Source organism: Sander vitreus, chromosome 18, assembly GCF_031162955.1.
Source record: "Sander vitreus isolate 19-12246 chromosome 18, sanVit1, whole genome shotgun sequence".
Taxonomy (NCBI): Eukaryota; Metazoa; Chordata; class Actinopteri; order Perciformes; family Percidae; genus Sander; species Sander vitreus.
The window spans coordinates 23,679,409-23,694,942 of record NC_135872.1 but is presented as its reverse complement, the minus strand read 5'-3'; the positions used below and the strand labels follow the sequence as shown (position 1 = coordinate 23,694,942).

Below are 15,534 nucleotides of genomic sequence, written 5' to 3'. Positions count from 1 at the left end.
TGGACTTTATTGTGTTTTTATCCTTGATTGTATTTGATGTCATTTTTTTTTTTCATGTGTAAGGCATTCTTGATACAATTAAATAAATCAAATCAAATCAAGCCGTTCTTTCCACGACTTAAATTATCAAAGTCATACTGATATTTACAGTAGGCCTATACCTATACATCATTCAGATGTCTGCTTTACGTCCTGTAGATGCTATACTCTTATTTATACATTGTCCAGACGTCTGCTATACGTCCTGTAGATGCTACAGCCTAGTCATATTGAAACACGGTCCAGACGTCTGCCATAGGCCTAAATAAATAACTTTTCTTTAATATTCTACATGAATCATGGTGATTTTGACCTTTTATCACAGACTGTCCCACATTAGGAAGCTGCAGATTTTCTCAGATAACTTGTGCTAAGAGCACTAAAATGTCTATCATTTCTAATGTTAATGTGTTATTTGCATTTTCTCTTTTCATATGATTTGATTACATCGCCAATAAGCATACGTCGAGGCGATGTGCTTACTGGGAAGTAGGCCAAAAATAGCCAGAATATGCCCACATTATAGTTAGGCCACAAATTAGTTTTCCGTGGTCACAAATTACTATATTGTGACTTTTTTTTCGGATGTCATGTCTGGGGCTCCGTAGTTTTTAACTGCTCTCTAATGTCTAATGTACAGTAAAGCACTTTGAATTGCCTTGTTGCTGAAATGTGCTAACCAAATAAAGCTGCCTTGCCTTGCCTCTGGCCTCTCTGTGGCTGTGGACAGTTGTGTTTTACCAAGTAGGCAAGTTCTTCAGGAAGCAGTCTTGGAATGCAGTCCAGTGTTGCCTATACCTGTCAAAACCATATCCTGTTTGTGAAGAACACTGCTTGTACATTCCATTCAATCCTCCTGTAGTGATTTATTAGAGTGATGATGCCTTCAAGGTGTGCGTTAAAAAGTTTTTGACAAGAGAGTAAAGATGTAAACAAAGAACAGGGAAAAAGTGCCGACACTTCTATTTGTCTGCCATAACACCTTTAATACCTGATAAGGCGCTACATAACTTTTCCTCTATCTTCTAATAACTGCGCTGTCATATATCAAATGTCAACGCAGCTGATTTAGTTGATATTAAAGGAGCACTTGCGCAATTTATTACTGCACTTCCATAAAGTTCAGGGACTTACAAGAGACAATAGTCAAAAGTTGAGGCAGCAGAGGCCAAGATGTTCTGTCTTTAAATTCCCTGTAGAGACCAAGCTAGGTCATTTTCACTTTAAATGGAAGCTGTGGTAGTGGTGACAAGCAGTTAACTTAAATTGTTTCACTTTGAATAAATAAGTCTATCAATCAAGAGTTATTTCTATGTAAGCATTTACAACAATCTCTCAATTTTTTCTGTGGCTAATATACATGAATGTAGCCAGATAGCTAGCTAGTTATGTAGGAAGATGATTTTGCATTTCATACTGTTGTCCTGTATGCTAATCTCTGATTGGTCAATTGTTTTCTAACCATGGAAAATAGCCATCAATGGGCACAAGGACAGACCTATTTGAAATCACTGATCCAGTCGACAGCAAGCTGTGATCAAGCTCTTAAACAGCTGAATCCTTCATTTCCCATAATGCAACCAATAGCTTATTTTTTGTCAGACCCTGACAACATCATCAGCGGTATTTCCCTTAGTTGGCAAAGCTCCTCCTGAGCCTCAGAAGACATTTTATAACAGTGTTTATAGGCTGAGTGGCAAGTAAACTGATCTCAATCATAGACTGGAAAAAATATGGCCGTAGTCTCCAAGACGTCACTCATAAGTTTCCGAAGAGCCAATATAAAGCCTAATGTGGGCGGCTCGCACATGGGAGAAGTTGGCATTCAAGGCTTTCTGCCAGAAGTCTTCTTAGATTTTGGTATTATTATATTGTGGCCATTTCTCTTTTTTTTTCGGATGTCATGTCTGGGGCTCCGTAGTTTTTAACTGCTCTCTAATGTCTAATGTACAGTAAAGCACTTTGAATTGCCTTGTTGCTGAAATGTGCTAACCAAATAAAGCTGCCTTGCCTTGCCTCTGGCCTCTCTGTGGCTGGTGACAGTTGTGTTTTACCAAGTAGGCAAGTTCTTCAGGAAGCAGTCTTGGACTGCAGTCCAGTGTTGCCTATTCCTGTCAAAACCATATCCTCTTTGTGAAGAACACTGCTTGTACATTCCATTCAATCCTCCTGTAGTGATTTATTAGAGTGATGATGCCTTCAAGGTGTGCGTTAAAAAGTGTTTGACAAGAGAGTAAAGATGTAAACAAAGAACAGGGAAAAAGTGCCGACACTTCTATCTGTCTGCCATAACACCTTTAATACCTGATAAGGCGCTACATAACTTTTCCTCTATCTTCTAATAACTGCGCTGTCATATATCAAATGTCAACGCAGCTGATTTAGTTGATATTAAAGGAGCACTTGCGCAATTTATTACTGCACTTCCATAAAGTTAGCTATTACATGAGACAATAGTCAAAAGTTGAGGCAGCAGAGGCCAAGATGTTCTGTCTTTAAATTCCCTGTAAAGACCAAGCTAGGTCATTTTCACTTTAAATGGAAGCTGTGGTAGTGGTGACAAGCAGTTAACTTAAATTGTTTCACTTTGAATAAATAAGTCTATCAATCAAGAGTTATTTCTATGTAAGCATTTACAACAATCTCTCCATTTTTTCTGTGGCTAATTTACATGAATGTAGCCAGATAGCTAGCTAGATCACTGATCCAGTCGCCGTGCAGGCCTAGATGATAGCCTATATTTCGCCTAGTATGATTGTGATTTATGTATGCCTATTATAAAGAAAGGAATAGCTTATAACTTTTTAGAATTTGTCACATACTGTCGGAAAAGAAAGATTTTGCATAGTCTGTTACTTTGTGGCACTTAGGTCTTTTTTTGGTCGTTATGCAGTTTATGAACAGCTAATATACTAGTGGTTGTTTTAAAATAAACATACATTGTCATCTAGAAAACCGATCCTGGTGCGTCAAGACATTTTGATTATGCATGTATTGTAAATAATATATAATTTACATTGTTGCACTATATAAATAACATTTTAGTTTATATGCACGCATTCACACAGATATTTAGATAGGCCTACTTTTTTCATCGCTGGTTTTTGGAGTTTGCTGTGCAGTAGGCCCTATGTTGGGTTATAGTTTGTACGCACCGTCGTCTGCAGAATACAGAGCCTGTGTAACATAGTATCTTTAGACTTTAGACCCCCCCCCCACCCCCCTCCCCGCTGCTGTAAAGTTGGGGATTGCCTCGTTTTTGGAGCCATTTTCAAGTGGCCATTCGAGGAACTGCAGTTTTTGGCACTTTCGAGTTAGTTTCATTTCTCAGCCAAGGAGATTGCTGTCATCTTCTCATTGCTGATCTCAATGTGGTGGTGTTTCCCTTGTCACGGGACACTATCTCCCTATTGGCTGTCAGGCTAGGGGGAGTTTGCAGGGGGGCATGCCGAAGAGATTATGAAGCCATTGTATTTTGATGCTTTGGCAACATTGTTATTAAAACTTTCATGCCATTAAAGTGCCTTTGAATTTGAAGGACTAAACAGAACAGGTGCGAGACCGGAGTTTGAGGAGAGAAATGTTTCTGAGTGCCGCGATCCCTCTTTTCCCCATTACGTTGTATCAAAAGTTCTTGTCCGTGTCTTTAAATGTCTACAAATGAACTGTCAGTGGAGCACCGACGCTAACCAGTGTCAAACCACGGAGGTCGAGCTGACTGAGTGACAGGTATCGGAGCAGTGCCGTGGCAGCGAGGTGACAGGTAGGTCCATTTACCTTACCTTTTAGCCTGGCAGCCAAACACTTTTCTTTGGAGATTCATATATGCACGGGCATGTGAAAACCATGTAAATACTAGTTTAGCAATTTAAAACCTAAAGCATTCGTTCCTCTAATTTCATGGTCTCCAATGGTCACTCACAAGGCAGCCACTTTTAAATCACAAAACTAAAGAAACACACCACCTGTCCTTTAATAGCTTAGATTAATAGTTTTTATTAAGACAAAGGTTCATGAGAGAAAAGTTTTGTGTTCAAAATGATGATGCATTTCAAAAGCTTATTTATATATTTTAACTTTACATTTTAAGCTTTTTTAAATTAGGTTTATAATTCTGATATTGTATCATCCTTTCTTCATGTTCACAGGTTGTTCTTTTCATCCCAGTTGCATATGTTGCACCTGAATATTTCAAATGAAAAAAACAAAGTAACTTCACATACAAGAACGATGTAATATGTGAAATAGAAAAGTGTCTGATGTCTTACCTCTAGTTAATCATGATATAAAATCCTGTGTGACCTTACTCCTTTGGTTCAATGGGAACTTCTGTGTTAATCAGGGATGTTATATCTGTGGACAAAGAAATAATCACTTGTCATGCCTGCGTTCTGGCCCGCAACACAAACAATATAGAACAAGAAAACACCAAGACATTGTAACAACATTGTTGGGTCTCTGTAAATTATAGAGTGTGGTCTAAACCTACTCTATCTGACAAGTTTCCTGAGATAACGCCTGTCATGCTTTGACATTATAAATAAAATTGAATTGACTAACCGTCAAAGTCGATGAAGATGATGAGGTCATCGTTCTTGAGGTAATTGCGCCGCCTGAGGTCAAAGTGCTTGACAAAGTTCCTCCAGCCCCATGATTCACCTCTGTAGCAACCACAGGAAGGGTCGTACTTCCCCACCTTGGAGGGATTGTCCCAAAAGAACTTTCCATCGGATGCTAGAGGACACAAAAACACAGAGCTGCCATGTGAGGAGTGAACCCACTTTTCCAATGATAATGTAGTCATCAAAGAACAACCTGTGCCTTCATATCGTTGAAAGATAGTGTGATGGTTGAATGTTTTTAGGAAGGGGATGTTGGTAGGTCAGTCGGTCGGTCATATCACAACTATCGAAACGATTAAGACATTAATATTCATCAGAGGCAGTGGTGGAAGAAGTACTCTGATCCTAAAAGTACTAATACCACACGGTAAAAATACTCTGTTACAAGTAAAAGTCCTGTATGAGAAGCCGCCTAGGCCAGAATTGAATACTTCACTTCCACATACATATATACTGGTACTAACCACCAGCACATACGTGCATACTTCACATTTCAGAAACTGGATACGATCAAAACAGTTCTGTCAATCAACTAAGTGTTTAATCAGCTAATCATTTCAGCTGGACTTGTAGGCATGTACTGTATACTGTTAGGTAGTTTTATTTACAATAAAACATCATGTTCTTTAAGACTCGTAGTAGAAATAAAGTGCAAGCACCGCAAATTTCTACTTCTAGTACAGTACTTGAGTAAATGTACTTAGTTACATTCCACCATTTATTGTACTGTCTTAATCCCTCTGGTAATAATGGATAAGGGGTACTCACTCATCATCATATCTGTTGTGAGGCTGCGTGCGGTAGACATCCTCAGCTTAATGTCGGGGTCTTGGTCCATCACCACCAAGGTAGCCTGCCTGTTTACCGCTGGCCACTTCATCACCGCATCGTTGTCCCCGCTGGCCAGGTGGAAGTACAGCCCGGTGTAGTTCCCTGTGTAATCAGTGTAACTCGACAATGGCATGATACGGACACCGTAACCGTAGCCTTCAGGGCTGTAGAAGCGAGGGCTGTCGATAACTGTGTTGGTGTCAGCCGTTTCCATGATCTTGGAGAAGTTCTGGATCCTCCACACGGCGTTGGGGCAGCGTGTCTCGGAGAGGCTGATGTCGTCGATGTAGATGCCGCCAGCAGATGCAGATGGATCACCGCGCACTGCTTGGAAAGCATAGCGGAATTTTTCCCCTACCTCCATTGGGACATGGGCAATCTTCCAGGTGTGGTCAGAATCCGCTGTGTCACAGGGAAAGGACGAGATGGCAAATGTTATTATGTGTGGCAATATTATTTGTATGTTAAAGGACAATTCTGGTGCAAAATGAACCTAGGGGTTAATAAACCTGATCTCACAGAATTCAGTGAAACGAACACGGCCCCTTAACTCAAAATCTGTGCAGTCTCACGGAATCGCAAAACATTTCGTGATGGGCCCACGGAAGAATTCCCATGCCCACGAATGAACACGGATTGCCGGAAATTCTGTGATGGGCCCCTTAAGTTAAGGAAAAGGTCATGGGTGGGCTTACGTTTCCATGACACGGTTGGGTTTAGGAAACGTGACACGCGGGACACAATCCCCGTCCTGTGTTTGACCCATGCACCACCCCAACCAACCTCCCTAGGCGGATTTTCGGGCTTTCATACTACTCGCTACCGTAGTCGCTCCTAATGCTATGTCATCTTCTCATTGACTTTACATTGGCATTGTTTTCCGTGGTGGCCACACAGCATTTTCACACATTCCGTGCCACCACCACGTAATGCGGTGTTAACAGTTCGTGATCATTTCACGGAATTCTGTGAGACCAGGCTGGGTTAATAACATATGTGTACCGAGTCGACCGTTCTCTGGGACATGTTTTCATGCTAATCGAATGTGTCTCTAGCTTGAAACAAGCTAGCACAAACAGGTGATTAGCTTCTAACGCTAGCTTTCGGGGCAGAGGGTAAAACGCTATTCGCTTTTATACGACGAACGACAAACGGCGTGCAAACAGTAACTATTAACATAGTTCAAACACAGCGTTCGTGGTTTGACTGGTCATGACTGTTTTCCAAGATGGCGCTCGCATGTAAACATGAACGCTACTCTCTTTATCATCTATCTTTTTAATAAACTGTCTGTACACTTACAAAGTTCTCAATGCTTCGGTTTACATGTAGGGACCCTCATTATGCTACTGTTGAAGTATGGTGCTATTTTGAGCCTTGTTAGTGGTATAAAATAGCGATTTACCCTCTGCCCCGAAAGCTAGCGTTAGAAGCTAATCACCGGTTTGCGCTAGCTTGTTTCAAGCTAGAGACACATTTGATTAGCATGAAAACAGACCCCAGAGACCGGTCGACTCGGTACACATATGTTATTAACCCCTAGGTTCATTTTGCGCCAGAATTGTCCTTTAAAATTACAACCACAAAGATCTCCATTCCATTGTCTTTGGCGTCACCTATGGCGATGAGCGGTAAATGCAGGTGTTCTTTTGGATCTCACTTTCTTTTGTATTTGAAAATCATCTTCAGTCATCGCTCTTTCATTAGTTTGTTTGGCCATTTACTCATAATGGTAGCAGAGAAAAAAAAGCAGTTTCAAACACAAATAAGTAGAATAGTTATCTGTTGCGTTATTGCAATTTTGGACAGAGCCAAGGCAGTTTCTTCTGCCTGTTTCCAGTTTTTACACTATGCTAAGTAGGGCTGATGTCTCCAGGATGGTTGGTCGATTGGTTGGTCAATATGTTCTTGTACGACCAAATTCTTATCGGCCGGACAATCGCTGGTGTTACTTTCATAAGGCCAATTGTCCACCAAAGAATTTTTTATCAGCTGAAAATGCCAGGCACTCTTCTGAAAACACCCAGCTGGGAGGGCTGGAGCGCTTTTGAGGCACAGCGTTTTTTTTCCAGCTGAGAATAGAATTTCAGTTGACCAAGATTTTCTTTGGTTGAATACAGTCCTAATGCTTAGCTAATCATATGCTGGCTGTATCTTCATATTTAGCATATAAACATGACAGTGGTATCAATCTTCTCATCTTACTCTCGGCAAGAAAGCAAAAAAGCTTATTTCCCAAAGTGTTGAACTATCCCTTAAAATAATGACACAATGGCAAACTTTACATCAGTTTTCCAAACCTGTCACCTCTGTCTGACTGTGTGTGAAAGATGTTGTTAACTGTCTAACTTGTATGTTTTGTGATGTTAACCAGCTGAGCAGCTATACAAATGTTTAAATGAATATTGGCCTTTATGCAAAGCTGTGTATTTATTCAGGGCCAGGTAGCTGCTGTGAAACATGTCCCTTTCACAAACATGCCCTCTTAATAAATACCATAAAAGGTGTGTATTTTCTTCATTCTACGTATGGTGCCTGTGCCATCATCCATCTTGACCCAGATCACCAGCCTGTCCAAGGAACTTCCAGTCATCTTGTAGAAGAACTGCAGACACTGAAGCTTCCTCTTCGGGTAGAGGGTTCGGGATTCCAGCAGTGCGGACTCCTGAGGCTTCCCAGTCATGGTGCTGAAGTGCATAAAGTACCCAGCATCTAAAGAGTGAAGATTCTGTCAGTTCTGTCTGAACTGAGAATACTCAGTATTCAGGATTTTAAAAGAGACATTATTCAACTCTGACCTCTGCATTTTCCCAGCAGTGTATGATCCTCTGCACCCACACTGCTCTTGGTATGGACCCAGTCAGCATCATCAGAGGAGGCCTGGATCATCCCGCAGATGCTGGCGTATTCAAAGGCACACTGGTCCAGCAGGGTGAGAGGACCAGCTGGGGAGAGAAGGGGGTGAGGATTTGGAGAGTCATGTTTCAAATATTTTTATTGAAAGCATTTGTGCACAAGTCTTGACATTTATATGCAATATGTAACTGTTTTGCTTTTTACAATTATTTTACAAACAAAGTATAGAGCAAATAAGAAAGGAAAAAAAGAAAACGAGGAGAAGAAAAAATAAATAATTGGAATTGGGGTCATTTCAAAGTTTTGGCCCATTTTGTGCTGAGCTGGCTTTTTGTACACACCATAGACTGTATTGATAGTAGATGTAGCAGCAGTGACGTCACCCATTGGTTTGTGAACTGACGTTTTGAAGCCTCGAGTTTGGCAATTTGGATGTCGCCATCTTGTTTTGTTTTTTTACCGGATGTGACAAGAGAGCGGAGCTAGGGACGATGACGCGGCCTAGCCAGTGTTGTTTATGGTTGCAAGGGCGCTGCGCTGCGCTAAACGCTAAAGACCCTTCAACCCTTCCGAACCGAGTCATCCAGTGGAGATTTACCGGCGGGTAAAAGCAGGCCTCTGGGTACCATGCTATAATATGCATGTACGGCAGTACTTAAGTAACCAGCTAATGCTAGCGGTAGCTAGCTAGATTGGTTGGCAGAACACTAAACAAGACATTTTTAGGCAACAAAAATGTTCCAATTAAATTTGATAAAGTGAAAACACACAGTGAGAGGGTCAAAGTTTAAGACAAAAACACAGACAACACCCAAAAAAAGTTCACAGCTATTTTAATGAACACAGTGCCATGGTTAGCATTGTTAAGACTCCCCTAAAGCATCCCTTGCTTTATCCTCAATTTTAGAATAAATGGGACCATAATTTACTAAATGAACCTCATGCTGTATTGAAGAAGACTTGAAACTAGCAATTGAGAACACAGACTCATTTGCTGAGGTATTAAATCAAGTGAGAAGTAGGGGCATTTTCCCATAGACTTCTGTAGACTGCTGGAAATTAGATAGAATGCAGGATTAAAGCGATTCCGCATTGGCTTTACTTTTCAGGCCCCGGGAGCTTCTTCCATTATTTTTACAGTCTATGGTACACACTGAATTCTACTCCCTAAAAACTCTGATGAGATGAGAAAAACAGATCAACATAGAAATGTACTCCTGCAACATATACGTACAGCAGTTGTACATCCGGTTGAGCCTGAGGACGTCCATCTTGCTGAAGTCGAGGTACTGGCCAATGATATTGTAGAACTCTGGGATTTTGGTGGTGATAGTGGGGATGGATTCGTTCTTATTGAAGGAGAAGGGCCTGTAATGCATGACGGACTCGTAGTCATACGCCGTGTTTTGATCGGTGATGTAGTCATCGTTATATTTGTTGAAGTTGTGTTGCAGTCCTGCGGGAAGTTTGAAGTTGATTTAGTCATTCCTACCTACCACACACAATGCCATAATAAGGCTTAGAGACATACTGTAGGTTAATAAAATTCAATTTTATAGCACTACTTTCATTTTTACAGAACACGAATGACAAAAGAAAATGACTAAGTATGAAGTTTCTAGACATACCCGGTGTAACCTGATCCAGCCAGATGTCGACATAGTCATCCCTGTCTGTGCGGGACTGCTCATGGTAAAATCCCAGAGCGTGGAGTAGCTCATGTTCAATCACCGCCTTGTGGTCACAACCTGACCCCAGAGACAGAATCTGGCCGTTCTGCTGGTCACCAACACTGGAGAAACACCTATGACAGTAGTAGCAGTCGATTAAAGTTAGCGAGAACTTAAAACCCATGATTACAGCTGTTTTCCGTGGATAAGATAAGATTAGGTAAACTTTATTGATCCCATAATGCAGTTCAAGTTTTTTCAGAGTCAAAAAGCAAAGGAAAAAAGTGAGTGAATGATAACTATAATGAAATAAGATTAAAAAAACAAGACAAAAAAGCTATATACACTAGGCTATATTGTACTGTATATGCACCTTCCACTTATGAATATATGTCCATGATATATAATTGCACCCACAAGTGTAATGCACACATGGTCTGTAGCCAGGGCTTTAAATTAACTTTTTTAATCACCAGCCAACATGGCTAGTACCTTTTAAATTTACCAGCCAATCAGATTTTCCACTAGCCAAATTTTGTTCTAATTTTCAACAAATTTCAATAACTTAATTACTTAAGTTCATCGATACCGCACGCTAGACTAGACATCACGACATGGTGTTCATGGGAAATGTAGGATTAGGTAGTACTACGAGCAGTGTTGCCAGATAAAGATAACGTTTCCAAGCTAAACACATGCAAGAAAAACCAAATTTCTTGGCGGAAAACAGACCAACCTATAACATTTCTGCACCCTGCCGATTTAAACAGACGCAGAGTTGTTTTCTGCTTTCATCACTAGCCAAATTGGCTAGTAACTTTACAAAAAGTAAATTTTTACCAGATTTGGTGGGTTGGCGGGTGTTTGCATTGTACTAGAAAATAAAAAAATATATAGACCATATAACAATGTTTGTTTACTGTAACTTCCGGGGAGAGAACTCCTGCGTCCATACATACAATTTTACAACGATGAGCCAACAGGGACAAGGAACAATTGGAAACGTACAACATGAATTCAGTGTGCAGCGTTTTGCTGCGGTTTTCAGGTTGAGCAACATGTTTCCTCTGGATGGTGTAAAAAGAAACAAGTTTGCTGATTTTACATATCTACGCAATTCAAATCAACGGCCCACTGTCTACCCAGACTTGTTTTTTTGTATTAGCGCTGCATCACAGTGATTCTGTCTATACCGGTATATAAATGTGATTGCACAGGATACTAGCAAGAGATGGTGACAGAGACAAAAATGGTGTGACATTATGTGGACAGAGTGATATAAAGTCATTTGAATTTTTTGAATTTTGCAAACGCAGCCATACCCTCCTCTCTTTTCAAACTTGATGTACGTCTTCTCTCCCTCATAGGGCTTGAAGTCGATACAAGACTTCAGCCGATACATTTCAAAAGCCTGGTGGACGCAGCCCTTGGCATTCAGATCTGAAGGAGTGAAATAAACAGTCAGAGGACAGAATATGTTTTCATCCAGATGGTTAGAAGAGTCTTTGAGGATTCTGGAATGATCTCCAGAACAGCATTTAAGTGTTGTTATACAACTGTCTGAGTTTTTCAAAGATCGCAATTAGGTGTGGGCAATATATCGATAGTGTGTGGACATCGATATATGAGGCTAGATATACCCTTACATTTTGGATATGGTAATATCGTGATATGACACAAGTGTTGTCTTTCCCTGGTTTTAAAGGCTGCATTACAGTAAAGGGATGTCATTTTTTCTGAACTTACCAGACTTACTAGCTGTTTTATTATTTGCCATTATCCACTTAGTTATTATATCCAAATTGCTGATGGTTATTTTTAAAAAATGTCATTGTGTTAATATTTTGTGAAAGCACCAATAGTCAACCGTACAATATCGCACAAGTACAAGTACCTCAAAGTTTTACTTAAGCACAGTAGTTACATTCCACTACTGTAAATGACAGTGAGTATTTACAGTCAATACAGAGTGTACTTGATATTAAAAAGAAACTCACCCAAATCATCACCCAGAATGTAAGGAATTGGAAATTTCCATCTGTATCTTTTGTCAATTATGGCATTCCTTCCTGCCTGTAATAAAAAGAGGTGTAAAAGCACATAATGGAAACTGTGATCATAAACTTAATCAAAGCTAATAAAAACACACACACACACACACACACACACACACAATAAATCCCATTTTGGTATCTCACTGATATATCACTGTAACATAGGTGTTAAACATACTCCAGTCCAATCAGGCCCACTGGATGACTTTGCAAAGTGTGAAAATTACAGAGAAGTGATTAATTCCAATTCCAAATGTGCCACTTTAATCTCAGAGAATATCCGAGTTCTTTTTCCGTAAATTTACGACTTTAATCTTAGAAATTCCGAGTTTTTTTCTCAGAATATTACCCCTCTCTACCACGTTCCTTTGGATCCCACGCAACTCCTAGGCAAGTCCCGCCGTACGAAGCAGTCCAATTGGTTGGGGTTAGGCATTCACCTTTGAGTAGTTAAGGTTAGGATAGCCGACTGGTCAGGGGATGGGACCTGAACAAATCGGGTTCTGTTAACTTGCGTAAGCATGGACGCCTGGTCAATAGTAGCGTGTGAATGCTATTGAAGACGGGTCTTGCCTAGAAGTTGCGTGGGTTCCATAATAACGCCTCTCTCACCGTGTCTGTAACACTCTAATTTTTTTCCTACAATGGAATGTCGTAGCAGAAGCAACTTGCGTTTGCCAACATCAAGCTGACAAGACTCTGTGGCAGATAAAGGTTCTGATCATTCTGGAGTGGTTTACTGGTCTGGCCCACTTGAGATCAAATTAGGGATATGTGGCCCATGAACTAAAATGAGTTTGACACCCCTGAGTTACACAATCAATCAATTATGCTTTATTTATAGAGCATCTTTCAAACATGACAAAATGCAATTCAAAGTGCTGTACAGTGATTAAAAAACAGCAGTTTAAAACAAGATCAATCAAGTATAAACACTAAAGCCATAGCCATTATGACATTGAAATAAGTATAAATACTTAAACCATAACATTTAAAGACACCAAGGGGAAAGCAAGACTGAATGAATATATTTAGTCGTTTAAAGGTATTAATTTTTTCTGTATTATTTCCAGCTCAAGAGAGGACCAGCAGTCAGACATGTTTGTGCACATGACAACAGATTAAAGCTGCCCATAAAACAATCAAGGAAAGAACAAGAAATTACTAAGCAAAAGCATTTTTTTTTTCTCAAAAAAATACAAATATATTTTGCAGACCGATGTATATCTCCTACCCTTCTGGTCGCCATTTCAGAATGTCCAGAACAAGAACAAGGCGTGCCAGGGCTTCTTTTATCGCTGTGGCCATTCAAAAGGCTTACTTCATTTACTCGCTCGCTGGAATGTGTAGCCGTGTTAGATAGCTTGGGTTAGCTTGGATTGATTATATATTAATTTATTCCATTCAATTTGTACTGGTCACTGTACAGCACTCATGTCTTTATTTACTGTGCTGTTTCTAAGGCTGTTAGCTTGTTCTTCTAGCTTCTGGTTCAGTGTGGCAGGTGTACCTTGATAGAGCTGTGACAATTTCCAAATTTGCTGTACAATTAATTGTCTCAAAAATAATTGCGATTAACAATATAATTGTCTCTTTAAAGGACAAATCCGGCACAAAATGAACCTAGGGGTCAATAACACATGGGTACCGAGTCGAACGTTCTCTGCGATATGTTTTCATGCTAATCGAATGCGATAAGCTAATTAGCGATTTGCGCTAAAACTGGTCACATTCGATTAGTATGAAAACATATCCCAGAGAACGGTCGACTCTGTACCCATGTGTTATTAACCCCTAGGTTCATTTTGCGCCGGATTTGTCCTTTAAGTCCAATTTAAAAAGATGTATTAATGTATTTCTTTTTTAAACAAATTAAAGTTTTGAATGAATCCCAGGATACATCTTGTGGATATCACTGTTATGTGACCCAGATAATGTAACACAGCCTAAAAAGTAAACCATGCCTCTTTATTATCATAAAACATTTTTTATAACTGTCGTATTTGTTGCTATGAACGGGTATAGGGTCAAGTGCCAAAAAATGTCGATGTGATTCGATGCCTGCTGCAGATCAAATTTCCTTCGGGATAATATAGTTAAATATGAAAGGTTAATATAGCCATCAAAGTACAACTTACTGGAATTAAAATGTCCCCTTCAAACAGGTTGGCGTCTGATCCTGCAGAACAAATTATATATAGATCAGCAACAAACAGTGTTACTCAACATTTACACTTTATTCCAGTGAATCAAGGACTTTTGGTTCAATATTGGGGGGGGGGTTGACATTGTGTATTAAAAAAAGTGACAAAAACATCACTAAAAAAAAAAAAACGACGACGACAAAACGTCACAACGCGACACATTTCGTAAAAAGCTGCAAAAACTTCAAAAGTTGTCACAAAAATAACCAAAAGGCAACAAAAACTCTGAAAAAAGCGACAAAAATATCGGAAGAAGCGACTAAAATGTTGAAAATGCGACAAAAAAACCTGAAAAAAGCATAACTTACGCCTAAAATACAGAAACAGTTGAAACTACTGAGATGATGTAGCTCACCCGGGTTAAGGATTGGGTTCTCATCCTCGCCATTCTCATACACCTCTGTAACACAAAGACAAACATGGCTCAGTCTCTTTCCACAGCCTTCGAACTACTCTTATTTCTTTCAAGAAAGAGAATGTTTTGACCTACCGTGTACCTTAGGGGAAACAGGTATCTGAAGAAAACAAAACCAGTGTAAGTCGTCAGTTAAATGCCATATCACATCATGCTTACCAAGTCATGAATAATATATACTTACAGTAAATGAAGTGGCCAGGGCCGCTAAGCCAAACAACAACAGCACTCGCTCCATCATCACGCTGTGTCAGGTAAACGCTGCTGCTTTGCTTTAAATATGTGCAACGTTAACAAGCTAAGACCTTTAGACCTTGAAACGTTGATGCTGGGTATAAAGAGTAACTGAAGGACTTTGACTCAACTGTGTTACTGATTGGTGAGCTGATTTATCAAGTGTAGGCTACATGTGCAAATGTACGGAAGAGGACTAGGGCCACATGTGAAAAATATATTTGAGTTCAACGTCAGAATTCTGAGAAAAAAAATCTGACTTTAATCTCACTGACTTTAATACATTTTTTTCACGTGGCCCTAATCCTCATCCGTACAAATGTTGGGTTTGACAGTTGGGTTTAGGAAAAGAAGAACGGGACAAAAACGGGACAGTTGGGTTTAGGAAAAGAAGAACGGGACAGTTGGGTTTAGGAAAGAAGAACGGGACAGTTGGGTTTAGGAAAAGAAGAACGGGACAGTTGGGTTTAGGAAAAGAAGAACAGGACAGATCGGTTTAGGAAAAGAAGAACGGGACAGTTGGGTTTAGGAAAAGAAGAACAGGACAGATCGGTTTAGGAAAAGAAGAATGGGACAGTTGGGTTTAGGAAAAGAAGAACGGGACAGTTG

General features: G+C 40.0%; 1 protein-coding gene across 1 annotated transcript; it reads right to left on the bottom strand.

Annotated features, from left to right (window-relative positions):
- Positions 1-4,149: 4,149 nt before the first annotated feature.
- On the bottom strand, positions 4,150-15,013 carry mep1a.1 (meprin A, alpha (PABA peptide hydrolase), tandem duplicate 1). The gene is made up of 14 exons (XM_078274725.1): positions 14,876-15,013; positions 14,767-14,791; positions 14,632-14,676; positions 14,211-14,251; positions 12,016-12,091; positions 11,341-11,458; positions 9,977-10,152; positions 9,583-9,804; positions 8,291-8,437; positions 7,989-8,204; positions 5,430-5,894; positions 4,600-4,773; positions 4,308-4,392; positions 4,150-4,221 (listed from the first exon to the last, which is right to left on the bottom strand). The coding sequence occupies exons 1-13, from the start codon at positions 14,930-14,932 to the stop codon at positions 4,343-4,345; spliced, it is 1,812 nt and encodes a 603-aa protein (XP_078130851.1). The 5' UTR covers positions 14,933-15,013; the 3' UTR covers positions 4,150-4,221; positions 4,308-4,342.
- Positions 15,014-15,534: the final 521 nt, after the last annotated feature.